The 13,775-nt window shown below is 42.4% G+C and overlaps 1 protein-coding gene across 1 annotated transcript in view; it reads right to left on the bottom strand.

The window, feature by feature from the left end:
• The window catches only part of LOC109937301 (lysozyme C-1/C-2-like), a 111,374-nt gene extending 104,321 nt beyond the window's left edge, over window positions 1-7,053 (bottom strand). The window contains exons 1-2 of the mRNA XM_020535907.2: window positions 6,836-7,053; window positions 4,287-4,463 (exon numbers count right to left, since the gene is read on the bottom strand). Coding sequence (XP_020391496.2) covers window positions 4,287-4,463; window positions 6,836-6,965 — 307 coding nt within the window. The 5' untranslated portion in view covers window positions 6,966-7,053. The remainder of the gene's footprint in view (window positions 1-4,286; window positions 4,464-6,835) is intronic.
• Window positions 7,054-13,775: the final 6,722 nt, after the last annotated feature.

Here is a 13,775-nt window from a genome sequence, read left to right as displayed (position 1 = left end):
ACACATCCCTCACAGTAACACACTCTATACCACAATTTTCACTGTAAAACACTCTTTAGAGCAACCCTCACAGCAACACTATAACACACCCCTCACTGTAAGACTCTAATGCAACACACCCTCACTGTAACATTATGTATAACACACACTCACTATAACACTCTATAACACACCACTCACTGTAACACTCTATAACACACCATCATCGTAACAATCTATAACACACCAACAATGTAACATTCTATAACACACACGCTCACTGTGACACACTCTATAGAGCAGCCCTCGCTGTAACACTGTATAACACAGCCCCAATGTAACGCTCTTTACCACAATCTTCACTGTAACACACTCTATTGCACAACCTTCACTGTAACACATGCTACAGCGCACCCATCACTGTAACACTCTCTGTAACATACACCTCACTTTAACCCTCTTTCATACACCCCTCTTTCATTCCAAAAAACATCCGTCACTATAACACTCTCTATTAACACACCCCTGACTTTAGCACTCTATTACAGACCCCTCACTGTAACACTGTCTAACATACCCTGCACTGTAACACTCCCCTCACTGTAACATACTTGACAAAACACTCCTCACTTTAACACGCTCTATAACACACTCTCACTGCAACACTCTAAAACAGACCCTTCACTTTAACACACCCTATAATACACCACTCACTGCAACACTCTATAACACACACCCTCGTGATAACACTCAAAACACACACCTCACTGTAACACACTACAACATATCCCTCACTGTAACACTCTGTAACATACCCTGCACTGTAACGCTATGTAACACACCCCTCACAGTAACATCATCTACAACACACCCATCACTGCAACTTTAAAACACTCCCCTCATTGTAACATACTATAACATATCCTTGCTGTAACACTCTACAACACACCCTCAATGTAACATACCCTACCATACACCCCTCACTCTAGAACGCACACCTCACTGTAACACTGTACAAAACACCCACTGTAAGACTCTATAACACACGCCTCACTGTAACACTCTCTAACATTCCCTACACTGTAACGTTGTGTAACACACCACTCACTGCAACATAATCTACAACACATCCATCACTGTGACACATTTTAACACACCCTCACTGTTGCACACTCTGTAACACACCCCTCACTGTAACATTTTATAACACACAGCCCTCACTATAACACTCTATAACATGCTCCTCACTCTAACAAACTCTATAACACACCCTCACTGTAAAACATTGCACAACACAACCCTCATGGTAAAATATTCTATAACACACCCCTCACCGTACCATTCTATAACACATGCCTCACTGTAACACTCTCAATAACACAACCCTCACTGTAATACTCTCTATAACACAGACCTCACTGTAACATGTTCTATAACACACCCCTCATTATAATACACTCTATAACACATCCCTCATTATAACACACTACAACTCACCCTGCACTGTAACACTCTATAATGCACCCCTCACTGTAACACTCTTTAACACACGCCTCATTGTAACACTCTATAACACACTCCTCACTGTAACGCTCCATAATGCACCCCACACTGTAAAACTCTGTAACACATCCCTCACTGTAACACACTCCATAACACAGACCTCACTGTAATATCGTATCATGCACCTCTCACTTTAACACTCTCCAACATACCGTACACTGAAACGCTGTGAAACACACCCCTCTATGTAACATACTCTATAACACACACCTCACTGTAATGCTTTATAATGCATCCCTCACTGTAGCACTCTTTAATACACGCCTCACTGTAACACACTATAACGAACCCTCACTGAAACACACTATAACACACGCCTCACTGTAACGCTCAATAACGCACCCCTCACTGTAAAACTCTATAACACACCCCTCACTGTAACACACTATAACGCACCATCACTGAAACACACTATAACACACGCCTTACTATAACATACCCTCAATGTAACACTCTATAACTCATGCCTTACTGTAACATACTGTATAACACACACCTCACTGTAACACACTATAACACAGTGTAGACTGTAACAGTCCACAAGAAACCCAGCCTTTAATGATTTTCTAGAACACACTTGTTACTGATCCTTGAAATATCTGATTATAAACAAACGAGAAACGTGCCCACAAAATATTTAAAACCTTTATGACTTGAGTACAGGATTACAGTCTCAGTTGGTAAATACAAAGTGAGAAAATAAAGGTTCAGACCTCACCGTACCAGGCTTTCATTCCTTGGTTATTCGCCACAACTGCAGCGCAACCAATATTGGATACTAAATCTTCACTATCATATATTAAATCTGCAGCAATAAAATAAAGATGTTAATAGAATCAATATTTATATCTGAGTAGTCTTTTAATAAAAACTTATAAAATTCCATGTAGAGATGTCCCTTGGGTTGATGTTACTGGATTCTTTCAATGCTGTTTTGTGCGGCAGGAGTATAAATCCCTAGAATGGACGGTGTTTGCTGTTCTAGATGGTGTGCTGTGGTGTAATGAGTGTCTAAATTTAGCAGTTAGCAGTGAGTGGAGACAACATGAACATCTGTAGAAAATGTCAGGCCTTTCCTACTCAACAAGGTTCCACAATCACCAATGAGATGGATGGACAGTGAACTTGCCTATTCCCATTGGGTCGGAGGGTGAGGGGAGGTTTGGGGTAAAGAATGCTGGCCAGGACACCAAGACAGGCTCATTCTCACTTTTATTAAACGGCACAATCCGGGTCATTCTGATCCTGCAGCACATCTTACACCGAGTGAGAGATTCCTTTATCTGTTCAAATCAATGGTTAAAGTTTATTGGACAAGGGGTCAAATAATCTTCCCTCTTGACCATCGCCCATTCTTTTCCTATTAGCTGAGGTGAAAATGTCACTCTGTACCAAATGGTAACATGGAAACTGTACCATCCTCCTGAACCAGGTCATTCTAAGGACAGTTTCTCTGACAGTGCAGCACTCCCTCAAGTCCTGGAGTGGGCCTTCCATCTTCCAATCTGGAGAAAATTAACAATGGGGTCAAGCTTCTATGTGTCACAATCACAAGGTGGGAGACTGTCATGTCCTTCCAGAATGGGTCCACCATTGGATAATGGAACATGACAAGGAATTGCACAGAATATAAGCACAGAGACAGGCCATTCATCCCAACAAGTCTATTCTGAGGTTTATGCTCCACTTCCCCCAGCTGCCTTCATCTAACTCTCCCAGTGTAACTTCGATTGTCTTCCCATTTAAATACAGCTGTATGAATCAACTCAACTATTCTTTGCAATCATTAGTTTAAAATTGTCACTTCTCTCCAGGTAGGGATTTGCTTCTGAATTCCTTTACTTAATGGCCAGTAGTATTGAAGCCATATGACTGGGCTAGCAGTTTAAAGACTGGGACTAAATGATCCAGGGTTATGGGTTCAAGTGCCACCATGATCACTCAATCCTATTAATTCAAATAGCCAATAATGGTGACTGTAAAATGACAGCAAACCCACTGGTTCACTAATTTCCTTCAGAGAAAGCAAGTCTTTGCCCAGTCTGAAATCAAAGTGAATTATCTCATTGTCTTTTTTTAACTAACTCATGGGATGTGGGTGTCATTGTTTGGGCCAGTATTTATTGCTTATTTCTACTTTTCCTGGAGATGTGATGGTGAGCTGCTTTCTCAAAAAGCTTTGTTGAATTTCTGCAGTGTACCTTGTAGATGGTGCACACTGCTGCTACTGAGTGTCGGTGGTGGTCAGAATGAATGATGTGGATGTGATGCCAAACAAATGAGCTGATTTGTCCTGGATGATATCAAGCTTCTTGAGTATTTTTGGGACTGCACCCATCCAGACAAGTGGGGAATACTCCATCACACTCCTGATTTGTGCATTGTAGATGGTAGACAGGTTTTGAGGAGTCAGAAGGTGAGTAAATCACTGCAGAATTGTTAGCCTTTGATTCGCTCTCGTAGCCACTGTATTTATGTCCCTGCCTGGTTGAGTTTCAGGTCAGTGGTAGCCCCTAGAATGTTGACAGTGAGAGATTCAGTGATGGTAATGCCACTGCATGTCAAGTGGTGATGGTTAGATTCTCTGTTCCAGGTTATATCTATGATGGTTGTAGTCTCACGGTTTTGAAAGGTTTTTGGGACCCCTCTTCACTGTTGTTAAACCTATTTCATAACAGTCCTCACAGCATGAAAAGGAATGAAAATGTAAGCTTGACACTTTCGTTGAGTTTTGGTTCACCTACCGTTACAGCTTATGTGACAATAATTTGGACTATTTGCGAACCTCCAGCTATCACACCACCAACTGCTGTTGATCTGAAAGATCCCAAAATTTTCTGAACCAATTTTTCCATCACTTGGCTGATTGTAGCGAAGTGCCAGTGTGTCATATTGACTCTCATAGAAGGCCAAGCACATCCCTGGAATTAAGAGGAACACAAGATGTTTTGAATTAGGACACAAAGTAAACACAACTGTGGTTCACACAGCATCTCACCAGTCAGGGGTTACATTTCACTGTAAAATTTGTCTTTAAGTGTAACTGTTTAATTTTCTTAGCGTGTATCTTGCCTCTCTGTCAGCTTGGCTGACCATATACATGTGACCATATAAAGTGAATGAGCAGAAAATAACCAGCTCAGTGATCAGAATCTGTCTCCTTTCAAGATAACTAGACCATGATTATTGGACGATATATATTGGACATGGAATGTTCCAAGAAGTTGCACAGCATATAAGCACAGAGACAGCCTATTCATACCAACGAGTCATTTCTGAAATTTATGTTCCACTCAAGCCTCCTTGTCTTCACACTTAAAAATATTTCCATGATTCAACTCAGCTACTCCTTAAAATAGTTAACTCAACATTCTCACCACTCTCCAGGCTGGGATTTGCTTCTAAAATCCCTAACCTTGTGTGCAATAGCATAGTGACCATGTTACTAGGTTAAGAGTATAGAGACGGGGACTAGTGATCTAGGGGTACGCGTGCAAGTGCCAGCATGATTACTGAACCATACAGTCAAAATAGTCAATAATGATGAATGTAAAATGACATAAAATTGCCATCTGGTTCACAAATATCCTTCATAGAAGGAGATCTGTTGTCTTGCCGACTCTGAGATCAAAGTGACTCAACCCATTCTCCTTTCGCAATTCACTCATGGGATATGCGTGCCCCGTTCCTAGTTGTCCTTGAAAAGGTGGTGGTGAGTTGCCTTGTTGAATAGTTTTGATGAATTTCTAGTGTGCCTTGTAATTGATACACATTGCTTACGCACATTGTGAGGCCAATAGATGTAGTGGCTTGCCATAATCATGTGACCTCTGCAGTAGGTGCTTTCAATTCAGAAGGAGAAGCCATTAAAACCCCCACATGGAGAAATCACACCAATAGTCAGGTCTTCCCTTGCACCCCACCCCAAGCACCATCCCCCATCTCAGCCATGACCACCACAGGCTTCTCTGTGGAGAGATGGTCAGCCAGAGACAATGAGGGGAACAATACTCAGAAAGAACCCTTCTGGGTCCCCTCAGCTGATGGATACCAAATTGAGGAGGCCATCCCCAGTGTGGAGGGATTCTCTTACAAGCAAAAGTTAAAAAGTAGGGACTCTACTCATTGGAGTTTAGAAGGATGGGAGGTGATCTCATTGAAACATATTTGATTCATACGGGTATTGACAGGGTCAATGCTGAGAGGGTGTTTCCCCTCATGGGAGAGTCTAGGATCAGAGGGCACCAATTTAAGACTGAGAAGAGAAGGAATTTCTTCTCTTACAGAGATGAGAGTCTTTGGAAATCCTTTTCAGAGAGAGCTGTAGGGACAGAGTCCTTGTGTATATTTAAAGCTGAGATAGATTCTTGATCAGTTGGGGAATCACGTGTCACAGGAAAGGGCAGGAAAGTGGATCTAAGGAATTTCAGGGGCCAGACATAATCCTATTGAATGGCGGAGTAGGCTCACGGAGTCCAATGTCCTACTTCTGGTCCTATTTCTTATGGTCCTAAAGACACCACAGGAATAAAGGGCTTTTCTCTCATTAGGGGAAGGCAAAAGTTACACAACAAGGGTTATACTCCAACACATATATTTGAAATCATAGGCTTTCAAAGCGCTGACATTCACCTGAGGAAGGAGCAGTGCTCCAAAAGCCTATCATTTCAAATCAATCTGTTGGATTATAATCTGTTGTCCTATGATATATGACTTTGTCCATTCTAGTCCAACACCGACATCTCCACATTGCAGTTCTTATCAGAGATAGAGAGAGACAGCCATTGGTAATTTGACCTGGAGAGTCACCACACCTCAGGCAAGGGTGAGGTTGAGAAAGTGGGAGCATCATAGTAACCTCAGCCAGTGCAGGAATTGAACTCATGCTGTTGCCATCACTCTGCATTGCAAACTAGCCAACTGGGCCACGTGAGATCACAGGGACCATGTGTTATCTCCAATGAGAATGCCCTTCTGAAGAAGGTGGTCTCTGCCCCAGTCAGGAACCAACCAGCTCCGTGTTGGAGATGGAAGAGTCAGCAGCCAATGTGCCAGCCAACAATGTAACGCAACGGCTCATTAATCTCTGCAAAAAGAACCGCCCAACATCCAGCCTATTGCTGCCCTTACAGCGTTTAAACTAAAGAGCAACTTACTCAGTCCAGACCAGACTCAGACAGTCCCTGTCCCCATCAACTACACACTGACTGACAGAACTACAGGCGCAAATAACTGTCCCAATCTGTAAGGGCATTCAGCACAGCTTTAATAGAACACGGAAGGCGTTACTCACAGTCATTCATATTTTGGGAAGTGAAATTTGACAGGATGGAATTCTTTACAATACGAGCAAATTCACATCGTGTAAGGATTTTGGCGCTGGAGACAGTGAGCAGGACACTGAGAACAACAAGTATCTTCATCCTGTCAGTGGGAGATGTGTCTGTGTCTGAATCTCGTTAATGGCTTCTCCTTTATACAGAATCACGCCTCTGGTTATCTGTTCCACAAAGTTAGTTAACCTCAAAGCTGGGAAATAAATAAAGGTACACTACGTTTACCAGATTAGCACAAGGATCCTGAATGGCAGACTATGATACAATGCAAAGGGAGGGCACAGAAGCTGTCGGATTGACTTCACTCATTTATTTCTGACAGTGATTTGATAGTTTTGGCAAAGATCTGTAGCTCTGGTTGTGGATCAGGTTGTTGAATTGCTCACCGAGCTGGCTTGTTTTTGTTCAGACGTTTTGTCACCATGCTAGGTGACATCATCAGTGGAGCCACCGATGAAGCGATGTTATTCTACTCCGCTTGGAAATTATACTGTCCAGTCTGTTATGGTGAGTACTGTCATTTCCGGTTTTGATCTGTAAGGATTTGTATATGGGGTCCAATTCTTTATGTTTGTTGATTGAAGTATAGGCGGAGAACCATGCCTCTAGGAATTCCTGTGCATGTCTATGTTTGGCTTGGGCTACTATGGTTACTTTGTCCCAGTTAAACTGATGGCCATCATTGTCTGAATGTACAGATATTAAACAGAGTTCATCGTGCTCTCTTGCTGCTAGCTGATGCTTGTGTATTCTGATGGCTAGTTTCCTTCCTGACTGTCCGATGTAATGTTTGTGGCAGTTGTTGCATGGTATTTTGTAAACCATGTTGGTTCTGCATGTTGCGGGAATGGGGTCTTTAATCCTTGTAAGTGTTTGTCATAGAGTGGCTGTGGGCTTGTGGGCCACCATGATTCCTAGTGGTCTTGGGAGTCTTGTTGTCAGTTCCAATATGTTCCTGATGTAGGGAACTGTGGTAAGTGTGTTAGGTCACACTGTGTCCTCCTGTTGTTGTCTGTTATCTATCTGGTGAGTAGCCATAATCTGTAAAGTGACATAACATACTGGAGAATTTTCAGATCGAAGCTTACTTATCTTCTCAGAAGTGAGGAATGTTGCTTTCTCCATATGGTATTGTTATCTAAATATTAAGCCTTTGTCAGCATTCCTTTAATTTTGAGTTGCATTCTGCCTGTGCCATCCAGTTCTCTGTCAGATGTTCTCTTGTCCAAAAAGCAACAAACCTGAGGACTGGGAGAAATTTAAATTTCAGCAGAGGAGAGCAAAGGGTTTAATTCAGAAGGGGAAAATAGAATATGAAAGTAGGCTTGCGGAAAACATAAAAACTGACTGCAAATTCTTCTCTGGATATGTGAAGACAAAATGACCAGGGAAGACAAATGTAGTTCCCTTGCAATTAGAATCAGGAGAATTCATAATGGGCAACAAAGAGATGGCAGACCAGTTAGACAAATACTTTGGATCTGTCTTCACTAAGAATGACATAAATAATCTTCAGGAAATGCAAGGAGACAGAGGGTGAAGCATAAAGGGGGAACTGAAGGAAATCCTTATTAGTCAGGAAATAGTATTGTGGAAATTGATGGGATTAAATCCCAATAAATCCCCAGAGCCTGATACTCTGAACCCGGTGTACTTAAGAAAGTGGCACTAGAAATAGCAACACATTGGTAATTATTTTTCAGCATTCTGTAGACTCTGGAAGAGTTCCAATGGACTGCAGGTTAGCTAATGTAACCCCATTCTCTAAAAAGGAAGGAGAGAGAAAATGGGGAAATATAGGCCGGTCAGCCTGCCATTGGTGGTAGGGAAATGTTGAAGTTAATCACTAAGGATGTAGTAACTGAGCATTTGGAAAGCAGTGACAGGATTGGTTCTAGTCAGCATGGAATCACTAAAGGGAAATCATGCTTGACAAATCTGCTGGAATTTTTTGAGGACGTAGCCATTAGGGTGGTCAAGGATGAGTCGGTAGCTGTTGTGTATCTGGACTTTCAAAAGGGTTTTGACAAGGTCCCAGACAAGAGATTAGTAAGGAAAATTAAAGCTGGTGGTATCAAAGATAATGTATGAAATGGATGGAGAACTGGTTGACAGCCAGGAAGCAGAGAGTTGGAATGATTGGATTCTTTTCAAAGTGGCAATCAGTGTCGAGTGGGGTATTGAAGGGTTCAGTGCTGAGACCCCAGCTGTTCGCCATGTACATTAACCATTTGGATGAAGGAATTGAATGCAATATCTCCAAATTCGCAGATGACACTAAGCTGGGTGGCAGTGTGTGCTGTGAGGAGGATGCTAAGGCGCTGCAGGTCGACTTGGACAGAATGGCTGAATGGGCAAATACTTGGCAACTGCAAAATAACGTGGATTAATGTGAGATTATCCACTTTGGTCATAAAAACACGAAAGCAGATTATTATCCGAATGGTGTAGTTTAGGAAAAGTTGAAGTGCAATGAGAACTGGATATCATGTGGAACAGTTGCTGAAGCCTGGCATGCAGGTGCAGTGGGCAGTCAGGAAAGCTAATGGCATGTTGGCCTTCCTAGCGAGAGGATTTGAGTATTGGAATAAGGATGTCTTGTTGCAGTTACACAGGGTCTTAGTGAGGCCACACCTCAAGTATTGTGTGCAGTTTTGGTCTCCCAGTCTGAGGAAAGACATTCTGGCTATTGAGGGAGTCCAGTGAAGGTTCACCAGACTGATTCCTGAGATGGCAGGACTGACATATGAGGGAAGACTGGATCGACTGGGCTTGTACTTGCTAGAATGTAGAAGAATGAGGGAGCATCTCATAGAAACATATAAAATCCTAGATGCTAGATGTAGGTAAAATGTTCTTGATGTCGGGGAAGTCTAGAACTAGGGCTCACAGTCTAAGAATAAGGGGTAAGCCATTCAGGACTGAGTTGAGGAAGAATTTCCTCATTCAGAGAGTTGTGAACCTGTGGAATTTTCTCCCACAGGAAGCTGTTGTGGCCAGTTCATTTGATAAATTCAAGAGGGGGCTAGACGTGGCCCTTGCAGTTAAAGGGATCAATGGAGAGAAAGAGGGAATGGGATACTGAAATTGCATGATCAGCCATAATCATATTGAACGGTGGTGCAGGCTCAAAGGGCCGAATGGCCTACTCCTGCACCTATTTTCTACGATTCTCTTTCTAAAGTCTCAAATCATTTAGGTTCACAGTCATTCAAAATTACAAAATGCTGGCAACATATGGAGATAATAAATTGAGTTGGCTACAGGTTCTCTTGGAAACTATAACCTTGCATTGAATTGTAACCATAGGACCATAAGAAATAGAAACAAGAGTAGGCTGTTCTGCCCCTCGAGCCTTCTCCACCATTCAATAGGATCATGGCTGATCTGACATTCCTCATGTCCATGTTCCTGCATTTTTCCCGTAACCCTTGATTTGCCGACTAATCAAGAATCCATCTATCTCAGCCTTAAATATGCACAAGGACTCTGCCTCCATAGCTTGGTGTAGCATGAAGTAAGTCTTTCCATTATACAATTGGTTCATAATATAAAGTAATTGTCAATTGCTCTACTAATATTACCAAAACTTTCATATCTTCTGTTACAGTTTAAAATATGATCTGATATTTGACCTACAGTTTCAGTAAAAGTGATGACCACACAGTCCTTGTGGAGACAAGGCACTAGTCAGACTGTGCATGTTTTTGGCTCTCTTATCTAAGGAAGATAATGGCATTTGAAGCAGTCCAAAGAAGTTTCAGTCAGTTGATCCTGAGTATGAAGGAATTATCTTATGTGGAGCGTTTGAATAGGTTGGACTTGTACATATTGGACTTTAGAAGAATGAAAGATGACTTTATTGGAACATACAATATTCTTAAGGGACTTGTCAGGCTAGATGCAGAGAGCTTGGTTCATCTCATGGGAAAGCCTAAGATCAGAAGGCATAAGCTCAGAGTAAAGGAGTCATCCATTTGGTCAGAGATGAAGATGAATTTATTCTTTGAGAGAATACATTGCTGTAGAGGACTGTAGATTTGATTAGGTTTGATTTATTATTGTCACATGTACTGAGATACAGTGAAAAGTACTGTTTTGTGTGCTACATACCTTACATAAGTCCATCAGGGTAATAGACCAGAATCCAGAATGTAGTGTCACAACTACAGAGAAGGTGCAGAGAAAGATCAACACTAATATATGAGAGATACATTCATAAGTCTGATGACAGTTGGGAAGAAGCTGTTCTTGATTCTGCCAGTACATGTTTTCAAGGTTTTGTATCTTTTGCCCAATGGAAGAGGGTGGAAGAGAGTATAACTAGGTTGGGGGTTGGGGGTGGGGTGTCTTCGATTATGTTGGCTGCTTTCCCGAGGCAATGGCAAGTGAAGATGAAGTTAGTGGATGGAAGGTTGGTTTTCATGATGGACTGGGCTGTGTTCAAATCTCTCTGAAGTTTATTGTGGGCTTGGGAAGAGCAGTTGCCATTCCAAGCTGTGATGAATCTGGATACAATGCTTTCTATGGTGCATCTATAAAAATTGGTCAGAGTCATTGTGAACGTACCATATTTCCTTCACCTTCTGAGGCAGTAGAGGCTGGGTGCACCTTACATCCTGCAGTTCCCCTCCCAATCTTGCAGTCTCTGTTCATAACTCAGTGCCTTCTTCTCATAGTTTCTCTTAGGTGTTTATTTTGTAGCATGTATCATTATGCACTTCGAAATTGAATGTATAAGCTGCCACATTCCTTTTGTAAGTATGTATCTTGCGGTTATTTAAAGGAATGAAACACTGGTGTTTTGATGTTTACTTGTGTTTATTTCTGTAAGACGTGACAGAGACTGTTTCTCGTTATGTTCCCAGTCATTTCAACAACACACAACTGGATACTGAAAGTGTCCCATATTATGATGCGAGTGGGTTTGACCAGTAGGATTTTCTCCGTCATCATCAGAAGCAACCAAGGGTGAAATGATATAGAGATCTCCCCTTGCAGTTGTCGATCCAGCTGCCCCTGTAATAACAAAGCATTAGAAACACATTGACAATCAGTAAAAGAAGTGCACTTTAGTAATCTTTTAATGACTGAAGGGATCATTTCTTCCCACTGCTCAAAGTTCACCCCACTCCTCTCCTGAAGGTTTTGACTCTTTTGAGAGTGAAGCAAATCATACAGAGCCCACTCAGCAATCCGTCCCAATCAATGCCCCTCTTACTAATTCTGGTCATCTCAGCTAAGGACATCTCTGCATAAGGTCCTCAGGCCAATCATCATCGCCGCTTCATCAATGACCTTCCCTCCGTCATGTGTTCTGACATGGAGGATATTCACTGATATTTTCACAATGTTCAGCACCATTCACAATTCTTCAGATACTGAAGCTGTATTCATTTGCAGAAAGAGTTGGATCGTGCTCAGGCTTGGACCACTATTAGTAAGTAATATTCCCACAACATGAGTGCCAGAGTGAAACAAGTGGTGGTGGTTTAACCTGAGGGTCACCATGCCTCAGGCAAGGGGAGAGGCTGAGAGGGCAAGTCTTTCATGAAGACGTCAGCCGGTGTGGGAATTGAGTCCGTGCTGTTGGCATCACTCTGCATCACAAACCATGCAACCGAGCTAACTGTCCCCCACAAGTTAATCATTTAGCTCCTTCAGACACACAGCCCAAATTCTACATGCCACTCACTCACATTCAAACTCTAACATAAATGTTATTCATATTCAAATAGTATTCAGGCTAACTCAAAGACATTACATCACAAATGCTCAAAACTATAATACATCCCTCACTGTAACTCTCTCTCTATACCATGCATCATAATACTCTGTGCAACACACTGTGACTGTAGCTCTCTCTATATGCCATAGAAACATAGAAAATAGTAGCACAAATAGGTTAATTGGCCCTTTTAGTCTGTTTCACTATTCAATATGATCATGGGGCAGCAGGGTGACTCATTGGTTAGCACTGCTGCCTCACAGAACCAATGCCGCCCGTTCAGTTCTACCCTCTGGTGACTCTCTGTGTGGAGTTTGCACATTCTCCTCATGCCTGCTTGGGTTTCTGTCAGTTGCTCTCTTTTCCTCCCACATTCCAAAGATGTGCAGGCCAGGAGACAGAAAGAACTGCAGATGCTATAAGCTAGAGTCAATAAGTGTGGAGCAGCAGGTCAGACAGTAACCGAGGAGCAGGGGTGTCAATGTTTCAGGCTGAAACTCTTCATCAGGACTGGGGAGGGGGAGGGCAACTCAGAAATAAATGGAGGGGGCATGGGGCCGGGGGCAGGGTAGTTGAGACGGTGATAGGTGGATGCAGGTATGGGTTTATTATGGTTGGACGGTGGAAGTGTGGAATGGATAGGTGAGTGGCAAGATGAACAGGTTGGGGTGGAGGGACTTTGAAGCTGATGATGCAGGTAGGGTTATTATGGTTGGGCAGCGGGAAATGTGTAGCAGACAGGTGAATCAGAAGATAGAAGATAGATATCAGAAGATAGAAGATGGGGGAGGAAAGAGTTTGAAACTGGGCAATTCAATATTCAGGTCATTGAGCTATAAGCTTCCAAGGCGAAATATGACGTCTCGTACCTCTAGATTACATTTGGCCTCACGATGACAATGGACGAGGCCAAGGATGGACGTGTCACTTTAACTCTCCCTCCCACACCCCTGGTGACATGTCTCCCCTGGTTTCTCTTTCAGAAATCTATTTTATCCTGTCATTATTTTCCTCATTACTCTCCACATTCAACACTCTATAACACACACCTCAGTCTAACAAACTCTATAATACACTCCACTGTAACACACTCTATAACACACCCCTCACTGTAACATATTTTATAACACACCCCTCACTGTAACACACTCTATAACACAGCCTCACTG

Source organism: Rhincodon typus, chromosome 11, assembly GCF_021869965.1.
Source record: "Rhincodon typus isolate 14 chromosome 11, sRhiTyp1.1, whole genome shotgun sequence".
Classification (NCBI taxonomy): domain Eukaryota; kingdom Metazoa; phylum Chordata; class Chondrichthyes; order Orectolobiformes; family Rhincodontidae; genus Rhincodon; species Rhincodon typus.
This window is presented reverse-complemented; position numbering and strand designations above follow the sequence as displayed.